We start from the raw sequence: 22,644 nt of genomic DNA on the forward strand, positions 1-22,644 counted from the left end.
TCACTCAATTATTCACTCACTCACTCACTCACTCACTCACCCAATTATTCACTCACTCACTCACTCACTCAATTATTCACTCACTCACTCACTCACTCAATTATTCACTCACTCACTCACTCACTCACTCACTCAATTATTCACTCACTCACTCACTCACTCACTCACTCACTCAATTATTCACTCACTCACTCACTCACTCACTCAATTATTCACTCACTCACTCACTCACTCACTCACTCAATTATTCACTCACTCACTCACTCACTCACTCACTCACTCAATTATTCACTCACTCACTCACTCACTCACTCACTCAATTATTCACTCACTCACTCACTCACTCAATTATTCACTCACTCACTCACTCAATTATTCACTCACTCACTCACTCAATTATTCACTCACTCACTCACTCACTCAATTATTCACTCACTCACTCACTTAATTATTCACTCACTCACTCACTCACTCACTCAATTATTCACTCACTCACTCACTCACTCACTCAATTATTCACTCACTCACTCACTCACTCACTCACTCACTCACTCACTCACTCAATTATTCACTCACTCACTCACTCACTCACCCAATTATTCACTCACTCACTCACTCACTCAATTATTCACTCACTCACTCACTCAATTATTCACTCACTCACTCACTCACTCACTCACTCAATTATTCACTCACTCAATTATTCACTCACTCACTCACTCAATTATTCACTCACTCACTCACTCACTCAATTATTCACTCACTCACTCACTCAATTATTCACTCACTCACTCACTCACTCACTCACTCACTCAATTATTCACTCACTCACTCACTCACTCACTCAATTATTCACTCACTCACTCACTCAATTATTCACTCACTCACTCACTCACTCAATTATTCACTCACTCACTCAATTATTCACTCACTCACTCACTCACTCACTCAATTATTCACTCACTCAATTATTCACTCACTCAATTATTCACTCACTCACTCACTCAATTATTCACTCACTCAATTATTCACTCACTCAATTATTCACTCACTCACTCACCCAATTAATCACTCACACACTCGTTCACTCACTCACTCACTCGCTCACTCGCTCACTCACTTGCTCATTCACTCACTCATTCACTCACACTCTCTGTCTCTCTCTCTCTCTCTCTCTCTCTCACTCACTCACTCATTCACCCACTCCTTTACTCACTCACTCACTCACTCACTCATTCACTCACTCATTCACTCACACTCTCTGTCTCTCTCTCTCTCTCTCTCTCTCTCTCTCTCACTCACTCACTCATTCACCCACTCCTTTACTCACTCATTCACTCACTCACTCTCACTTACTCACTCAATTAATCACTCACACACTTGTTCACTCACTCACTCATTCACTCACTCACTCTCACTTACTCACTCAATTAATCACTCACTCACTCACTCAATTATTCACTCACTCAATTATTCACTCACTCAATTATTCACTCACTCAATTATTCACTCACTCACTCACCCAATTAATCACTCACACACTCGTTCACTCACTCACTCACTCGCTCACTCACTCACTCATTCACTCACTCATTCACTCACACTCTGTCTCTCTCTCTCTCTCTCTCTCTCTCTCTCACTCACTCATTCACCCACTCCTTTACTCACTCACTCACACTCTCTGTCTCTTTCTTTCTCTCTCTCTCTCTCTCTCTCTCTCTCTCTCACTCACTCACTCACTCACTCACTCACCCACTCCTTTACTCACTCACACACACATTATCACTCCATCTCCCTGCATCATCCAATCCTCTCATGAAATGAATTTACAATCTCCTTTCAACTTGTGGACTTTACTTGAATTGCAAGATTTAAAGAAAGAGCTAATCTCAGTTGTATCACTATGGGCAAAACAGAGGAACAACAGTGGGGCTGAAAATTCAGCTACAGATATGCTAATGATGTGTACTTCTCCATAAAGTAATTAAATTTGACTCTTTTAACACATCTTTTCCCTGATCTGCTGCTTTATCATCACTGTTTACACCATCACCACAATTCTTTTCTTATTTGTTTTAGAATTAAAATAAATCCACCATGACCTGACTAGGAAAAAGTGCTAAAAGTAGTTAGTTTTATTACATACATGCTATGCACCGCTTATACTGAAGAGTTACCAGTAAAAAAAAAATAAAGCACTCGTGCCTCTCGGACACCACTGCACTAAATCTGAGCCCTGAATCTCAAAGTGAGACGCTTTACTGGACGATTCTGATAGTTCCGGCGACGTTACGTTCCCGAGCATCCATCCGTGCCTACACACACTTAAACACTTACAGTCGCACTGAGATAAGAGTAAGCAGGGTATAATAGGAGGCGACACACCGCCACACACCTTCCGTCAGCCCACAATGAGAGATAAGCAGAAGGCCATGAGTTCAGCCTACTGCAATGCAGACACACTGTAAAAGAGTGGCTGAACAAGTAAAACGCTTCATACGCCAGCAAAATACTGCACAGTCCTCTACAGAGAGCCTCTGGGAGAAACTGTCGCAATTGGTGCACATTAGCATTCAGGTCACAAAGCTTTATAGAGCAGCGAGTGTAACCCGAGACACGATGCAGAACTGCTGCATATAGCGCTCAGCGTAATTAACGTGGCATTTACTTAATGTAACCTGCTGCTTCTGTATGAAAATCTGCTTCTATATCCGTACTTAAAATATTTGTTTATGTATGAATCTGCCTTGTTTATGGGAAGAATGCTTTATAGCGTCATAGCATAAGTGATAACAGGAAGAGAAATGGATTGAGGATGTTCCAGAACATCAGCTGTAAATATAAACATTATATAATGTGTCATAAATGAAAAATTGTTGTGGTGTAAGAGGAATGAAACACTCCAAGATGCTTCATCACACCATCCTGCTGTTGATTATTTCCCAATACCAATTTTTTTTTACCAGTTCATTGAGTCAATAGACTTATGAAGCATTTTTAATCAGTAAATGAATGATTTCAAAGCCGCAAGTCTGATATAAAATGATTCCAAGTCGTTTTCATGCAGTACTTTATGACATTTTTAATGGTGGATCTTTACATTTTAGAAGATTTTTAGGACATCCTATCTCTGTGTGACGTCCGTCTTCAGTAGCTGCTCAGAGTCATGGAGGTTCACCTTTTTTCACCGGTACACTGGTGATCCGGTTCTTCCGGCGGAATGGAAATCGATTTTTGGGACATTTTCAATCAGTATAAAACAAATAAATTATTTTATTGCCACAAGACTGATATAAAATGAGTCTGTTGGCTTTCAGTGTGTTTTAGACGTGTGTTTTTCCCTCTGTTGGAGAACCTTACACAGAATTTTACTGGTAGAAGATAAACACCTTCAAATTTTAGCACCCAATAGGTTATGGAAAAACAGAAATACTTATGGAAAAACTACAAAATCCTGAGTGTTTAATCTCATATGAGCTTCACCACTGTGGAGTGAGACATGACAAAGACATTCAATGCTGAACATGGACACAACCAAAACAGGAGGAAACTCCATTTTGGAGTTAAATAAAAAGACTTTTTCAGTCAGGATTCAGAAGCTTTTGTCCATAAACCATGGACGTGGAGATGGTGTTATTTATAATGGCACAAAACAGGTGCAAATTCCATTTTTTGGCCTCTGGTACTTGTGTTAAAAACTTGGCATTGCTGAAATACTTTTCTGGGTCCACAATGCACTTGGCAAACCCTGCTTTATTCTTTCAGTCCATTATTAATGCAAATGAAATGTGATGAGTGTGGAGATATTTATAATCGGAGCAGCTTACACATTGCAGAGCATGTACACGAGATCATGCATTAGCTTTGTCCAAGTTTTAAAAGTGCCTAATTAACAGGATGTGAACATAATAATTATAGCTGAGCTGAGCAAATTCATGAATATGTTAGCTAATGGCATCATTGTTAAAAGTATTGATGAGCCAAAGGTCAGTATCATTTATTCACACAGTCTTTCTGAAATGCTCTTACAGAGAGATCTAGCACTGATGGGGGAAAAAAAAAACAAAAAAGTCCAAAGACCGAATATTTGTTGGGAAAATGTAGAAATTAAGATTTAGAGGCAAGTGAGGTGGACAGCTGGGAAGCAATCTGCAGCATTTAATCTAGCAGTACTTCCTGCCTGTCAGATTCAACATTGTCAAACATTGCCATCTGTTAAAAAAGTTCAGAAATTACAGTGACACACATATTTCGTCTGTTTGAAGAGAGAGGTGTGTGATAAGCAACTGATGCCAAATAGCCAGTGACATGCTGCATACACACACTAGTGTGAACGTATGTAGACTAAACAGGTACAGTGTGTCAGGTTTAACATAAGGAATAAAACTGTAACGAATGGGGACGGACGCCGCCGATGGCAGGGATCAAACCCGGGTCTCTGCCGTAAGCTCAAACTCTTGCAGTAGCAGATCAGACCCAAACACTGTGATTCAATACTGCTTTTATTTAACAAAACAGAGACTAATACAACTAACAATAAATGTAACAGAAACAAACCATAGCTATGTCAGACAACCTAAAGAAAACATGACTATGCCATAAAAGCCCGGATAACACAGCATCTGGCCTTAAGGCACACACACAATCAATGCCTGACCATGACCCAGACAGACATATATAGAGCAGCACATTAAGGGAAAACAAGGGACAGGTGAGAAAGCGGAAAAACATATTAGGAAAAGGCGAGGCACCGTCCACCTGGGAATAACACAATGATACATAAATACACCACTTGCCTGGACCCCCTGGTGGTCAGTAACTCCTAACAAGAACATGCTGTTACAAGGAAACGTGCAGGATTACTGTTAGAATCCATCAACTGTTAGAAATCATCAGTAACAACTACTAACACCACCCCTAAACTGAACTTTATCATGTATCACTTCCATTCACACTGCACTGATAAATAGAATTTTATTGTAACACTTTTAACAATGCCGCAAGGCGGCTTTACAGATCTATGAAAGTTCCGAATAAAAAATGATAAAAATTTAAAAGAAAAATGTACATTTATCCCCGGTCAGCAATCCGCAGGGGACGTTGGTGGTGAAAAACGATGATATGAGACGATATGAGGAAGAAACCTTGACTGAAAAGGAAAGCCATCCTCATCTGAGAGCCACCAGATTGTAATAATGTGCTTTCTATAACTGTACACTATATAGTCAAGTGCAGTTGCGTAACCAAGAGCTTTTGAGAAAGTTCTGTTCAGTTTTTAACATAAATTTCTTTCTGTCGATGCCATCGAATGCTCAGTGATAGAGACTTGAGCACAAAACTGACCACAGCTACAGCAGTCCAAAGCCACCTCCATGGTGTCTGACCTCCTATGATACTTTTGAACTGCATTTCACATACTGTACTTTCCAACTTGCTATATTGTTTAAATAATTTAGCATATTTTAATTGTTGTATATTTCCCACTTTATGACTGTTTACATTGTTCTACTTATCATTAATATATAGCACTTTGTCTGGGGTAGGAGAGTACAACTGGAGCGCAAGAGAAACTTAAAGCATTCTTTATTTACATGTAAGATGATTGATTTCTAATAACATGTTTTATTTCTCTTATACTCATATAGTTATAATATCAATAATTCCATTTTGCTGTATATTAAAGAACACATCCTACTCATTTAATAACCATTTAATAACTCAATGAATAACCGTAACCTCTTGACCACTGACACTAGAGACTCCTTGCATTAATGTTAAGTAAATATTAATATCTCCTCATGGAAAACTTCACTATTATCAATAAATTACACAAGTTTATTTTATTCTCTTTATGCGCCACATGACAAGTCCCTGTGAATTAGCTGTTGCTATAGAAACCATACTGTATTCTAGCACACTAATATAAATTCTATAAATTCCAGCTGCAGTACTGTCAGAGATGATGTTAGAGAAAAATGATTCCGTTTCTGACCAATCAGTAACAAGATGATCAGATAATGATTCGTTGTCAAGGCTGTGCTGGATTCGGAGTCTATCTTAGGAATGTTGCGAGCGTGCTGGGAATACATCCTGGATGGGATGCCAGTCCATCACACAGCAATAAGCACACATAATGTACATACATACTGCACACAGTCTTTCACACTGAGAGGCAGTTTCGTCTAGCCAATCCATGTAGTGGACCAGTGGCTCCATGTTTTGGGAGATGGAAGGAAACCGGAAAACCTGCATGGACATGGAGAAAATCAGGGGCAGTATTCCGATTGAACCATGGAGAGATGTGAGGCAGAGGAAAAATATTTAAACTGGAAGAAAATAAGTATGTTATATGTTATATTTACTCTGATCAGGTATAACATTATAAGCAGTGAGAGGTGAAGTGAATAAGACTGATGATCTCCTCATCATGGCACCTGTTAGTGGGTGGGATATATTAGGCAGCAAGTCAACATTTTGTCCTCAAAGTTGATGTGTTCGAAGCAGGAAAAATGGACAAGCGTAAGGATTTGAGCGAGTTTGATGAAGGGCCAAATTGTGATGGCTAGACCACTGGATCAGAGCATCTCCAAAACTGCAGCTCTTGTGGGGTGTTCCCGGTCTGCAGTGGTCAGTATCTATCAAAAGTGGTCCAAGGAAGGAACAGTGGTGAACCGGCGACAGGGTCATGGGCGGCTAATGCTCACTGATGCAACAGATGAGCTACTGTTGCACAAATTGCTGAAGAAGTTAATGCTGTTTCTGATAGAAAGGTACAAAGTGCATGACGGGTCAGGGCTGTTCTGGCAGCAAAAGGGGAACCAACAAAATATTAGGCAGGTGGTCATAATGTTATGCCTGATCGGTGTATCACAAAGAGGGTTGCGATGCTTCCTGGAAAAGAGTTCTTTGGAAAGTTTAAACTGTGTTATTCATAGACATGAACTCAGTAGTAATGGTTACGCATTAAATTCAAAGGTAACTGTTTCAATGTCATGCTCAGTACTTAACCTTTATAGTCAAGGAATTGAATATAACTGGTCCCTTGTTTTATCTGAAACCCCCTGCTGCATGATTCCACACCGTACAGGCTAACTGGTTCATTTAGAATGATCTGGATGTGTTGTTTTTGTTGTTGTTTTGTTGGTTTCTGCATCTGTGCCTCTTAAAGACTTGTTTAAAAGGGCAGTGAGTTACAAGTTGTCACATTATGTGACTTTAAAAGGTCAGCGTTCAGACATTGCCGCTTTCAGGCACGTCATAAACTGGATGTGTGCCACTGGAAATGTTTCCCTCTCTTTACTGCAGGGGTTTTGTGGTCTATTATTAGCTGTTTCATGCTTTTATTAGGTGACTTGAAAAATTATAATTATTTTTCAAGTCACATAATAAAAATTGATAGAGTATATTAAAGCTGATGTGAGAAGAGTAAATGAGTAGATGTCACTAATGTTGAATTATGTTGAAATTCACACAACTTCACCTTTAGACATCTTGGTGCACAGGATATTTATATAATCAGTGAGGAGGTGAAATTTGCCCAATTCTCATCAAAATAAATGGAGCCAAAGGAACACGGAGTCATTTTGTGTTTGATCTCGGCTTCTTTTTGTTCTGTCATTTTCTTGACCTTTATAGTTTTGAGGGGTTTTTTTTGACTGAGTGAGAAGCTCTTGGCTATAATCCGTCTCATGTTCCTGGGAGTCTTTATGTTTTTGAGGATGGGGCGGAGCGCTTTCAGGTGGAGGATATTCATCAAACAAGGAGGCAGAGCAGAAAACCAAAGAAAGAAGAAAGAAATTAAAGCAGAAGGATAGTGACTCTGTGGCTAGACGTAGCAACTTTTAGAGCCTTAAAGTGTTAAAAAATAAAAAATACTAAAAAATATCTCAAAATTCTATTAACTTTTAAGATGATGATAGTAGCAACTGTTCTGCACCCAGTAAAGCTCTCCAACTTTATCAGCTTCTGGCAGTACTTATGGTGTTGCACTTTTGCCTGCATCCATAATGATTGCAACGGCCAATCACTGATCCCTGTTGTTCCCGATTAGTCATTGATTCCCGTTGTTCTGAATGACCCATCAGTGATTCCTGTTGGTCCCTGTGATCAGTCACAGATTCCCCCTGTTCCCAGTGATCAATCACTGATTCCCCCTGTTCCCAATGACCAATCAATGATTCCAATTGTTCCCTGTCATCAGTCACTGATCTCCACTGTTCCTAATGACTAATCACTGATTCCTGTCATTCACAATGACAAATTACTAATCCAGACAGACAGATAGACAGACTGATGGACAGATGGATGAATAGGTGATAGGCAGATAAATAGGCAGATGGATGGATGGATAGATAGATAGATACTTTATTTATCTTAACTTCCAGCAGTATCCACAACCATAGGTAATAAGGTAATAAATAAATAAATAAATAAATGGAAATATATATATATATATATTTTTTTTTATTTAAAAAAAAAAGGTTCCCTATTGGTCCTAATGACTAATCACCGATTCCTGTTGTTCCCAATGACCAATCACTGATCTCCCCTATTCCTAATGACTAATCACTGATTCCCATTGTTTCCAATGACAGATCGCTGATCCCCATTGTTCCCATCATCCATTCACTGATCCCTATTATTCCTAACATCCACTCCCTGAAGCCCGCAGTTTCCCAAGGACCAATCACTGATTCTCATGGTTCCCAAAGGTTTAGTCACTAATCCCTGTTGTTCCCAACATCCAGTCATTGTTTCCCATTGACACATCACTGATTCACAGCCACACACTCATTCCCTCCTTCTCAAACATCTTGTCATTTCTTGAATCCGTCTTGTTCTTTCTTCTCGTGAAATCCAATAAATTCGAGTGTATACTTTTATACTTGAGTAAAGGATTCTCTTCGAGGTGTTTGTTTAGTATTTATGTCATTTTGGCTGCTGAAGAGTTTAAGTTCTTGTAGCACCTCCTTTGTGCAGCATGTTTGCACATTTTGATTTCAGAGAGTGAATTTTTCACCGTTTTGTCTGGATCAGTCTCACTTCAACAACACGCACAGAAGATTTTTTTTTACCTTGCCTTCCTGACAAGACTGATACCTTTTCTTTCTTGTGATGTGAATCTTTAGGGAGTTCTTGATGCTGTTTTCACATTGATTTCCCCTTTATAATTTCCTCTCCATGTTCGTTATTCTCAAGCCTGACCCCAAAAGCTGCAAACAGCCCACAGGAGACACCGCACTGTCTGTTTTTGTTCATTCCCTCTGAAGAACTGAATCAGAAAATCAATTCCGTTCCTAAGATTACTAGTTTACCTTCTCCTCATCTTTGTTTTCAGGTTTGTTGGGATTTTTTTTCTAGCTCGGCAAGTAGCTCTATTTTAACCAAGAAACCTTTTTTTTCTCCGGTAGGAACGTCTGGACTTCGGCTTTCATCAGTATACACACCGAGTAGAGAAACCCCCTCTCTGCAACCTGCTCCACATATTTATAGATAATAGAGAAGATACACCACCTGTTCCTTCCCCACATCCTGAGACCTCTGGGGCTTCTTGTTTCCCCTCATTCTCATTCACTTGGAAATAGGACACGGACTCTATTTATTTCTCTCCACTTCCAACGTCCACTGCAGGCTCTCTACAAAGAAATGGTTCAATCTCCGCTGCATGTAGCCATGGCAACCATGAATCTCCAAAACCCAGCTTCTGAGGGAGAGGCAGTTTTGTGTCTTGAGGTTGAGGACCAAGGAGGGCTTGTAATGAAGTGGGTGAATTCTATTGCAGGCCCAACTGAGCGTGTCCATAGTGGGTAGAGATGTAAATTTATCTCTTTAAACAAGATTCCAAATAATACAGTTACACCAATCTGACAGGATTTGACTCACCACCTATTCAACACATTCGAGGCCCAATCCACTAGGATTCATGTACATTTTAAGGTTTCCGTCATTCAAGTCTTCAGGAGAGATTTTTTTTGCTTTTGTTTTTCCAGAAATAAGTTTTTTAAATAGAGAATAAAGAGAGAGGCTGGTGAAGCAATGACTTATAACTGTGATATCAAGTAAGAACAGGAAGTGACCTTAGCATTAAATGTTACTAAAAAACTAGAAATGGATACGAAAACACATGACATGTTCTTTTGACTTTTTGTGTATTGCATTTGAAAGTCAGAAAGAAATTTCAGCTCTCTTTCTCTTGTGGTTTCTCTCTAACACACACACACACACACACACACACACAAATGCACAAGCTGGGGTGAGTGAATCAGTATTCCACAGCAGTATCACATTTGAACCATTTTAAAACAATAATAATAATAATAATAATAATAATAATAATAATAATAATAATAATAATAAAAACAGAACCAGATTTTGGCTTGTAAATCCTAAAATATATTTTTTTGCAGTTTTTTGAGTAACCCTTATAAATAATACTATGGCTTCTTTTGTGAGGAATTCTGCAATATCCTGCGCTTCAGGATTAGTAGAGGTTAGCTTTCCAGACTACAAATCTTTAAAACAAACAAACAAACAAACAATAAATAAATAAATAAATAAATATTTTTTTAACTAATTAAAATAATTTTTTAAATAATCAAAAATAATTTGTTTTCTGTTTTTTAAACCCCTAGACATAATATTGAGCTTCTTTTTGTAAGGAATTCTGCAATATCTTAAAATTCCTGTACTTCAGGATTAGTAGAGGATGGCTTTCAGGACTACAAATCATTTAATCTCAACCTTCCTTTACCTACATTTAAATAAATAAATAAACAGGTAAGTAAGTAAGTAAATAAATAAATAAGGAAAAAATCTGAACCGGATTTTTAGCTTGTAAATTTTTTTAATAAAAATAAAATCTGCCAATGTCTAACGAATTTCAGCATTACAGATCATCTAATCACAAACTCTGATTAATAAAAAAAAATCTACTGTGAATTATGGCTTGTAAATAAAAATGTATTTATTTATTTTAAAACAACCCCTTATACATAAAATTGAGAATTCTTTTGTGAAGAATTCTGCAGCGTCAAAATGAACATGATTCACTGATCGTGATGATTCACTGATCTGATGTTTGTTCTACACCAGAAACATTTATTCTGTGACAATAAGTCATATAAATGCCATTTTGTTAAAGATTCCACTGAATTCATTTCAGAATGAATTTAGAAACATTTACATTGAGTCACTAGTTTGTCTATCAACCAGGCAGTCATGTAAACAGTACTGAAATTCCCTTTTCCTGCTGTGGATTTCTGTCCCTGCTCCTCTCACATTGTCATTTTCTCAGTTCACTGAGTTTGTCTTATCTGATCTCTCTCTCTGTAGTTATTCCCTGCTGAATAAATTGTGATGTTCCTTCGTATTATATGGCTCTCCGTCAGTATGAATGGGGCGTGTAAAATTCTTTGTCTGCTGTTCAGGGGGAAGGTTGCCAGTGTTTGCTGAGTAAGGGTGTAAAAGATTCAGCTTGGTTTTATTAAAATGGAACAGATTCAGGGAAGAAGAAGGCAGAGATTTGAGGCTGATTGTTTATGTAGACGGAGCTGACGTTTACAGAAAGGAAGAAACAGGGTTTAGGGTTTTAATGGAAATTAAACACAGCTACAATATAATTCTAACATATTTAAGTGCTTTTAACTATCTATCTATCTATCTATCTATCTATCTATCTATCTATCTATCTATCTATCTGTCTGTCTGTCTGTCTGTCTGTCTGTCTGTCTGTCTGTCTGTTTGTCCGTCCATCCATCTGTCCTCCCGCCTGTCTGTTCGTCTGTATATCTATCTGTCTGTCTCTATATCTATCAGTCTGTCTTTATGTCTGTCTGTCTGTCTTTGTCTGCCCGTCTATCTATCTATCTATCTATCTATCTATCTATCTATCTATCTATCTATCTGTCTGTCTGTCTGTCTGTCTGTCTGTCTGTCTGTCTGTCTGTCTATCTATCTATCTGTTTGTCCGTCCGTCCATCTGTCCTCCCGCCTGTCTGTTCGTCTGTATATCTATCTGTCTGTCTCTATATCTATCAGTCTGTCTTTATGTCTGTCTGTCTGTCTTTATGTCTGCCCGTCTATCTATCTATCTATCTATCTATCTATCTATCTATCTATCTATCTATCTATCTATCTGTCTGTCTGTCTGTCTGTCTGTCTGTCTGTCCGTCCGTCCGTCCGTCCGCCCGCCTGTCCGTTCGTCTGTATATCGTTCTGTCTGTCTCTATATCTATCAGTCTGTCTTTATGTCTGTCTGTCTGTCTTTATGTCTATCTATCTATCTATCTATCTATCTATCTATCTATCTATCTATCTATCTGTCTGTCTGTCTGTCTGTCTGTCTGTCTGTCTGTCTATCTATCTATCTATCTATCTATCTATCTATCTATTTGTCCGTCCGTCCGTCCGTCCGCCCGCCTGTCCGTTCGTCTGTATATCTATCTGTCTGTCTCTATATCTATCAGTCTGTCTTTATGTCTATCTATCTATCTATCTATCTATCTATCTATCTATCTATCTATCTATCTATCTATCTATCTATCTATCTATCTATCTATCTATCTATCTATCTATCTATCTATCTATCTATCTGTCGGTCTATCTATCTATCTATCTTGATAGAGAGAGAGAGAGAGAGAGAGAGAGAGAGAGAGACAGAGTATCCACTTGTTTAGAGGTTTTCCTCATATTATTATGAGAAATTGATCCAAATGCCGAAGTGTTCCTTAAGACAATAATATTGTTCTTATTTAATGCATAATAATGTGAAATACATAAATAAATAAATAATATAAACACAAAAAGCAGAAAAAATCCCTGTTTCATATAATTGGTTTCTTATTGTTTCTTAAGCACAGTTTCATTTTTCATCGTAATCACTTTTTTTTCTCCGAACTATCAGATAGCTTATTAAAATTTACTCTGCACTATTTGTTATATGCAAAGATAAATGAACTGTTTTTTTGGCTTAAATCAGCAAATCCCCCCCCCCCATTTTCACTGAATAAGCAGGTAATACTTTATTGTTGAGATATAAAAAAAGAATCATTATTGCAGCAGTATGCTGTTCGCCTTTATTTGCATCTGTCTCTAAAATAAATCTCAGATTAAAGGAGAAATACCGATTTCTTTACCATTTCAACACCGTTCTGCTTTCACAGACGAAGCACTACGCAACCGAGTGCTAAAATGACGTGCTATTTCATGCTAAGTCTGCCACTCAATTACACTCAGGAATTTGTGTTCTCGGGGAAATAAATGCTGTTTCTTAAGTAAAGTCCATCAGAACCCGAATGCTGAATGATGGATGCATGATGGTAAGTTAATTACCTTATTCACTCCCCCTCTATCGGCGCAGTACAGACCTAATCAGCACCACTCAATCAAATCACATTCCTTTCAGTCATTTTTCTACTTTTCTTGCTAACTAGCTGAGTGGGAAAAGTAGTGATAAAATAATCGGGCTGCAGTTGTATTGTAACATATGAAGATGGATTTGGAATATTTTAGAAGCTCCATGATTAGCTGGCTTATAAAAAAGGGGTAAAAAAATGCTTAAATGGCTAAAAATGCATAAAACGGCTAAAAAAAAATGCTTGTTCATTCATTCATTTATTCATTTTCTTCCGTTTATCTGGAGCCGGGTCACAGGGGCAGCAGTCTAAGCAGGGATGCCCAGACTTCCCTCTCCATAGACACTTCCTCCAGCTCTTCCGGGGGGATTCCGAGGCGTTCCCAGATGAGCTTTACAAGAATTACAGTCAAATATGTAGCTGTTACTAGTAACACTAATCCGCTAGCTATAATGAGCTAACCTGACAGGATTTCTGAGAGGATTTCTGGTCAAATATACAGCCTATGCTGCTAACCCTATGTTAACCCTATGCTGCCAGCCTATGTTGCTAGCCTATCAGCTAGCAAACATGAAGTAAACTGACAGGATTTCTGAGAAGAATTTGGGTCAAATTTGTAGTTGTTTCTAGTAACACTAATCAGCCCACTAACATGAACTAACCTGACAGGATTTTCTGAGAGAATGCTTGATCAAATATACAGTCTTTGCTGTTAACACTAATCAGCTAGCTAATTTAAAGAAACCTGACACGATTCCAGAGAAGATGTCTGGTCAAATATCTTTCCTGTGAACACTAATCAGCTAGCTAACATGAACTAACCTGACAGGATCTCTAAAAGGCTTTTGGTTAGATTTACAGTCTTATCAAATAGATAACATGAGCTAACCTGGCAGGAGTTCAGAAATTATTTCTTATAGAGTCTTTGCTGCTAACACTAATCAGCTAGCTAACATGAACTAACCTGACAGGATTTCTAAAAGGCTTTTGGTTAGATTTATAATCTTCATTGCTGCTGCATATCAAATAGATAACATGAGCTAACCTGACAGGATTTCTGAAAGGAATTTCCGGTATAATACAATCTATGCTGCTAACACTAATTAAATTTGTAGTTGTTACTAGTAACACTAATCAGCTAGCTAAAATAAACTAATTTGACAGCATTTCGGAGGGGAATTCTGGTCAAATATACAACCTTTATATGCTCTAATTCTAGCCAGCTAACATATAGCTTACAAGCGCCAACCTGACAGGATTTTTTTCCCCTGCAAAAGCTCACATTGCTAGCCTTAATGAATATATTCACTAGAAATTAATTAATCTTATTATATAAGCATAAGTTAGTAAATCAGCTGTTGCTAAAATTAACTAAAGTTGAGTTGAAAGCAGGAAGTAATGTGAGAAGTTAAACCAAAAAGAACAAATAGCTTTATTTAATGTTTGTCTTCCAATTGCGCCTGGAAATGGCCTCAGGTCTAATGTAATAGCTTCTTTTGAGCTTGATCAGGATCCACACAACACACAATAAGATGTGAGGATTGCTTAGAAAGCTCACTTTTACATTATCACCAAAGCCCAGTAATGATTCACAAGTGATATACTGTGCAAGTTATATTCCCAGAGAACGGAAATAACAGTCCAGACCTTCCCAGAGTCTTTACCGTGAGTTCATATTGAGTCATATAGACATTGGTTTAAATATCCAGATGACCCAAAGGCCTTACGGAAGTAATCTTAGCATGCTAATATCCAAACGAAAGATTCTAGCTCTTTTAAAATGCCAGGTTTTGCTCACCTCACTTCATCCCATCCGTGATCCTTCATCTCCATTCAGCTCACCTAACACAATAGGCACAAATTACTCCTTGGAAGCAAGCATATAATTAAGCTCATTAGTTCCGAATGTAGCGGCTCTGCTTCTGAACACCGGCGTTAATGAAGACGCCATGGAGAAAGTGGACTTCTGATAACCTCTCATTCTGTGAAGCACACATTACAGCCGATTCTAGACCCTGTTATTTATCTCAGCCCTGATCTTTCTGTAAATCAGTTACACTTCTTTCATCGTTCTCGTTTTAGTGAGAGAGTGCGAAAGTGGAGGCACAGCGGTAAACAATCCACAAACTGTCCTCATCTCCTTTATTTTCATTTGCTTCTTTTAAACCAAGGCAAAGTGCAGATCTTTCCAGATTCTTTGCTCTTTTCTGCAGCAGGTTATATCACCTGCACCAAAAAAGCAGCTCATCTAGCATTGTCTCTACATTTAAATTAGCTTCCGCTAGCGATATATAAGTGCTGTAGTTTTGGCTAGGTGAGAAACTGAACGAGAGCATGAGCCGGTAGTTTGATCAGTGTATAAATTATGTCTGAACCATTGATTTTCCTCTGCAGATGATTTACATTTACAAAAAATTGTGATGAACATATTTAGCTTAATAATGACAACAAAACTACCATTTCAGGTTGAGTTGTCATGTCTAACACAGACATCTCCCCGCTAGACCACCCTTGGGCAACCTTGACCTCTTCTTCTGTTACTGTCACTAGTTATGTCTGTAGTGTGTCATGATTATGCTCACCCGTTTATTCTATATTTAAGCCCGTTTGGTTTACCACATTTTTGTCTTGCGTCTGTTGATGTGCCCTTGCGTTTGTTACTCTAGTTTTGCGCGAGTTTTTGTGATCGCTAGCCTTGCTCATAGTACATAGTACTCATGTTTTGCTTTTGTAGGTGATATATTAAGGTTTTGTTTTATTCTATTTTGCATGTTTTAATTAATAGTTTCCACACATAAATGGCATCATGTACCAATACGTGACAAGAATAATAATTATATTATCAATCGTGGAGTCTGGAACTGCTAGTTGGCAGTGGCAGCATCTGAAAAATTCAGCTGGATGGTGGGCTTTTAGAGGATTGTGCAGTAAAGCACAGTAAACAGTAAAAAAAAAAAAAATTAATAATAAAAAATAATTATTAAAAAAAAAAAAAATCTTCTTCAAATCTGTTAAATAAATATTTTATTTTATTATTTCCACATGGAAATGTTGACATTTGCACTGTTGTTTTGCTTCATATTTGCACATGAGCAGGAGAAAAGAAACAATATTTTATTACATTTTACTAATCATGATGAACATTATTTGTGAATGTGACACTTTATTTAACTTTAACTTTAACTCATTGTTCGTCTTTCAGTGTGTCACTGTTTTTCATTGTTTTTGGTGGTATCCCTTAAAAATATGATTAGCTAAAATTCAATACACACTGTTTAATGTTAGCAGCGTACACTGAAACATTTTCTTGCATTGAAATAAACTTAAAACATTTACATTTCAGCATTCTCAGTGCCATGGAGTTCAGTGCACATGAGATAGGATGTGGTAGCTTAGTGGTTAAGGTGGTGGACTACTGATCAGAAGGTTGTCAGTTTGAATCCCCGGTCTACCAAATGCTGTAAATGTGAAGGGGTGGAGCTTCATGGTGATGTCTCTTAATATCAGAAGGTTGTGCAAATCATTCCAGATTTAAATGTGGATTAGTTCATCTCGCCTTTTATGGAGGAAGAAGACCGCTTTTTAGAACACGTTTTGAGTGACTAGCATAATCTGACGTTAATTCTGAGGATCTCTGTGCAAAATGCTTGAAGCTTGGCAGGTTTGGTAAAACAGCAATACAATATAATCTGTAATAAACGTCAGTGCACGTTGTGTGGCTGTGTAATATTGTGTAGTGATGATTAAATTGCTCTCCACATGGAGTATAACTAAAATAAAACACTTACACGTTATTATTGACTTCCTGCTGCCTTTCAGAGAGCTGTGGAACGAAAGAAACACACACACACACACACACACACAAAAACCTGAATTTCTGTGTATTGTTGCATAAGTATGACAGAGGTGAGGAGAATGACACCACACTAGGAAGGCAGGAAAGTGTCAGTCTATTCACATAAAAAGGACTTATAAAAAATATAACAGCAGAGAAAGGAGGAGATTAAATGAGGATAGGATAGAGAGAGAGAGAGAAAGGAAGAAAAAAAGGAGAATAGTGAGTCTGGCACAATGCACCTTATTTTATTTCTGGGATTAATTTTTGTAAACTTCAAAAATTAATGGGGTGCGCAAACTTTCGCACTGAACTGTAAATGTAAGTAAAGTGTAAAATATATTTACGTTCAGATTTAATTCAGATTTCATTTCCATTCAGAAAGCACAGGCCGGAAAATAAGAGATTAATTAAAGATTTTTATTTTGGCTTTACAGTGAAAATCTAATTAACTGACTAAACGCGGGTCAGAATACGATTCTGCATCGAGTACGTCGAGGCATCGTTCCTTCGTTTCTCCTCTGATCCGCTGTTCCGCTTCAGCGAACATGGCCTGAAAAATAAGTCAGCAGCCTCGCCTCTTCGATGCAAAGCAATTACGCCGAGGCTTGGGGAGATGATGTGTCTGAAAATTGCATTGCGAGTTAACTTTTAATCAAAATTTAAGACAGCGTTATTGTTTAATTATACCGCGTAGGTTCGAGGGGCGACTTATTAGATCAAAAAGAGTTTTAGAGTTTAGAGATAATCCAGGATTTGTTGATGTGTAAAAGCAGCAGAGGAGTTTAAAGAGAACGCAGCTTGACATGTCAGTAATTAAAACTCTGACCTGATTCAATTAGTTTAAAGAAGCAAACAACATCAGGGTTATTAGCGAAATAAATCTCTACAGAAACCTGTTATTGTGCTTTTTGAAGGGAGCTTGAAATTTTTAAAACTATTATTTAAAGAATTAATACATGCTATTATTAAAAATAAATAAATAACAACGAATATGCAGAGCTGCCTGGTATATGTCACGATTTCGGAGAGACGCCACCAATCAGACCCAAGTGCAGGATAAAACAGTCCTTGTTTTTATTTATCAACACAACTTAACTTGACAGAAAATGGACATGACAGGAAATAGACAAAACATTAATACCTGAAGACATGAAGGTGTCACAGCACAACATGATGAACGTTATAAAAATAAAAAACGAACACGACAACGAACAATGGCTTGACAAAGACAGATACAAAAGGGCAGGTATAAATAGGGCAACACATTAGGAATAATAGGAAACAGGTGACATTAAACAAACCACATGACATTAAACAAACTGTAGCAATAACCCAGCAGTGCTCCCCCTGGTGGTCTAGCAGGGAATTGCTCCAGTAGTTCTGACCGTATAAACGAGTTAGCAGTGCATCCATGTTGTCTTATTTGCTTTCATTTTATTTAAACAAATGTCTTTTTATTTCTTTTTGGTAATAAGATAGTACCACCACCAGCACCAATAAGTAGAGATACAGAGAAGAACAGTATGAAGAAGTGAGGCTGGGGCTGATTTCTTTCTAGCTCAGACTGTAGATTCCTGCAGTCTGTGAGGTACAAGTCCACTAAGTTTTTATCTTTATTGAAGCGAATTTATTTTCACCCACCCCTCTGATTCTCATCTGAAATGCATAATTATCAGTTATAAATAAATAAATAAATAAATAAATAAATAAAATCCTGTTGCAATTTTAGCTTGTCCTGCAGGATCTTATTTGGAGTATGGAATCTTACTGGACATTGAGATTTTCTATAAACTGAATTTTTAGCTTGTCCTGTAAAATCTGTTAGAATGTTATTAGGCAATTTATTTGTATTTTAATTGACATTTCCCTCGCTCGTTCCCTGTGTTTTCATGTGTTTGTTTCATTTTCATTGCCATGTTTGTTTTGGATTGGTTCATATCCTGTTTCCGCCTCTGTATTGCCACCCTCATGTGATGTGATGTCATGTCATGATTAGTGTCACTTGTTCCCTTTCGAAGAAACTCGACACCATGTCTCATTCCCTTCTCAGGGAACCGGGTTACATACGTAACCTGGTGTAGTTTTTAGTTTCCTTCCTGATTCATTTGGTGTGAAGTATACGCTCCGTGTCATTTACATCTAGTCGTTACTGAGCCCTTTTTTCTGTATTGCTATCCTGCTTTTAGACATTGTATCCGGTTTCCTCGACTCGCTCTTGCTTTGCCCAGTTGTTTGCCCATCACCTGACCATAGCCTGTTCTTTGTACATTGCCTAATGTGTTGCACTGTTTGCCTGGGCATTTATTAAACCATTTTTCCTGCTCTTGCATCCTCTCTGTCTCTCATTATCCGTGAGAAATATTGTTGTTTTTGAAAGTTATTGCAAATTACAGAGGGTCCTTTGGGAGATTAAAAAAATATTAAATGATCGTCTTTTAAATTTGACTTAGAGTATTATTACAGCATGAAAAGTCCTGGCCTACATAGAAGACTCACACACACACACACACAAACACACACACCTCTAATCAGTGCTAATTATCTCTCTAAGGAGTCATTTTCATCTTGTTTGCTAATTAGGAATACATTGACACAGCATTGTTTCGGGTCAATCTTAATGCATGTTTTCAGTATTGCACTTTTTATAGCTGTAGAAAAGTTTGAATATTTCTTTTCTTATTGGCGGCTCAGAAACATCTCCCAGATGGACGTCGGTTGTTGAGGAAGCGTGAAAGAAAGTTGAGCTGAATTTGATTACCTGTGATGAGCGTGTGGAGATTTCATATAAATCATCTCAAAGATTCTGTCAGTTCTGTCATACATCACTAATGCATTTAAATCTCACATTATACTCAAGGATGGCTGAAAAACAACTGAGCAGTCTTCACAACTAACAAACAAGTTGCTTGTGTCATTGCTGAGAAATAAACTGATGACATACAGTATGTGTGCTGTCTGCATACCTGATTTTAACAAAATACTGTAGTGCTTTCCAGATATCTAGGTCAGGTTTTTTATTCAAAATGCATACAAAATTGACATATTTGACCATTTCAACCAATCAAACGAACAAGCAAGCAACCAACCAATTAACTAAACAAACAAATAAACAAATACACAAGCAAACCAACCAACAAACAGACAGATCACCAATGACTGGACACATAAGCATTCTAGATATTTCAGGCCAAAACAATGAATAATTAGATGAATTTTTTCACAACCTTTTCAGAAGGTTTTACAAGGGGGAAAAATATATTATACTTAATTATAATATTTTAGAATATTTGGATATTTTTAAAATATCTATATATTATTATTAAAATAAATAATAATAAAATAAAATATATTATTATTATTATTATTATTATTATTATTATTATTATTTAACAAACACAAATTATTATCATGCCACCTTTCATGAAAATGAGCATGAATAAATAAATAAATAAATAAATACACACAAATTATTATTATTATTATTATTATTATTATTATTATTATTATAAATAGCAATAATAATAATAATAATAATAGTAATAATAATAATTTGTGTGTATTTATTTATTCATTTATGTTCATTTTCATGAAAGTTGGCAATAATTCTGGAGGACACTATAAGGGCTAGGTTGCTTTGAGATTTAAGAAATTTGAGAGAAATGTGCATGAATAGTTGGAGAAAATCCAGACATTTAAGGGTTAATCCACATCTTGTCTCAGCATCTGGTTCTTGTGTCTACACTGTAGCTTGGCTTTTAAAAATCTGTCACACTGAAAAATCATTATGAATCTAACCATTTATATTTATATATGATTAAATATGGCTTCTGTTACACTGAGCAGCTTTGAAGAACTTTAATAATTGCCTGCATTAGGAAACGTTTCGGCGGCTGAACAAACTGCCTTTTTGTCAGGAAACATTTCAGCCTCCTGCTTTGCCGAGGCACTTCTGCAGTTTCACCCACAGTCCGAGACTGAAGCGACAGCCTATTTGTCATTACGCTCCTCGGCTGTTCTGTAGCTCGACGTGAGCATGGTGAAAAGGCTTCTGTCAGTCATATCATATAGGTGAACTGCTGATGTAGTGAAGAATCTGCCTCATCTTTGCGGCAGTGAGAAGAGATGACGCTTTCCTGCGGTCTCTTTCTGGAATAATAACACCAGTGGTTCCACGACGTCGCCGTCCTCCGAGCTCGACAGAGCTGCCGAATCCGGCAAGACTAGTGTCTGTTTATCATGCTAATGTTACTGCAACATTTCACAGCCTATTTTCCACATGCCTGCCTTGCTGCTCGCGGGTGAAGAAAGCTCAGGGCTACTTTGTGTCTCAGGCAAGGACTAAGGTGGTCAATTTCATGCTTGGTGAACTACAAGAATAAAATCATTCCTTATTATTTACAAGCATTGCTAATCATTAATGTTCGGCTTGACCCGAAATGGCATTTGAATATTTTTATCCAGACACGAAGTGACATGATATGATAAGATACGTTATATGATATGATTCTTCTTCTCGCTCAGAGAGACCTAATAACTGCTCCTAATGACCGCTCCTCTTCTTCTGTTCATTCTCTTTCGTTCCTCAGTTGGTAGGAGGTGAGTTTGACCTGGAGATGAACTTCATCATCCAGGACGCAGAAAGCATCGTGTGTATGGTGGAGCTTCTGGAGCACTGTCAGGTGACGTGTCAAGCCGAGATCTGGAGCATGTTCACGGCCATCCTGCGCAAGAGCATGCGCAACCTACAGACCTGCACCGAGGTGGGACTGATCCAGCTCGTGCTGCTCAGAATGAGCTCCGTCGATGACATGATCGCAGGTATGATTTTTCTACAATTTTAATAGTATACGCATTTGGAAAATTTTAGAAATGATTAAGACATCAGGACAGGAGTAATTTGTGGCCATAAAGTGAAGGTTGTAGCACCCATAAGCTGTGGCATTCAAACAGAGCTTGATTATTAGTATTAACCCCTTTTTAGTCCACTTATGGGACGTTTTCAGTCAGAGTGAAGAAATGAATGATTTTCAGGCTGTGAGTCTGATATAAAATGAGTCAGGACTCTGTTGGCTTTCAGTGTGTTTTAGACGTGTGTTTTTCCCTGTTGGATAACCTTAGACAGAATTTTGGTGGTTGAAGATAAGCACCTTCAAATTTTAGCTGATTTTTGAGCATCCCAGAGAGCAGAAATGTGTTTGATATCAACATTTACTTTGAATATACAAACATTTATGTAGGGAAAAAAATTGTTTTCTTGGAACTTTTCAAAGAATATTTCAAGTCGGCTAGATGTAAAAAGAAATACTTATAAAACACTACAAAGCTCTGAGCGTCCACTTTCCTGTGAGCTTTATATTAACCATCACTGTGGAGTGAGACATGACAAAGACATTCAATGCTGAACATGGACACAATAAAACAGGAGGAAATTCAATTTTTGGTCTCTGGTTGAAA

The 22,644-nt window shown here is 37.6% G+C and overlaps 1 protein-coding gene across 1 annotated transcript in view; it reads left to right on the forward strand.

The window, feature by feature from the left end:
• Nucleotides 1-22,644, forward strand: part of nbeab (neurobeachin b) — a 451,655-nt gene that overhangs the window by 91,336 nt on the left and 337,675 nt on the right. Inside the window, exon 2 of the mRNA XM_058413684.1 lies at nucleotides 21,777-22,008. Within this exon, the coding sequence (XP_058269667.1) occupies nucleotides 21,777-22,008 (232 nt within the window). The remainder of the gene's footprint in view (nucleotides 1-21,776; nucleotides 22,009-22,644) is intronic.

This window comes from Hemibagrus wyckioides, linkage group LG17 (assembly GCF_019097595.1).
Source record: "Hemibagrus wyckioides isolate EC202008001 linkage group LG17, SWU_Hwy_1.0, whole genome shotgun sequence".
Taxonomy (NCBI): domain Eukaryota; kingdom Metazoa; phylum Chordata; class Actinopteri; order Siluriformes; family Bagridae; genus Hemibagrus; species Hemibagrus wyckioides.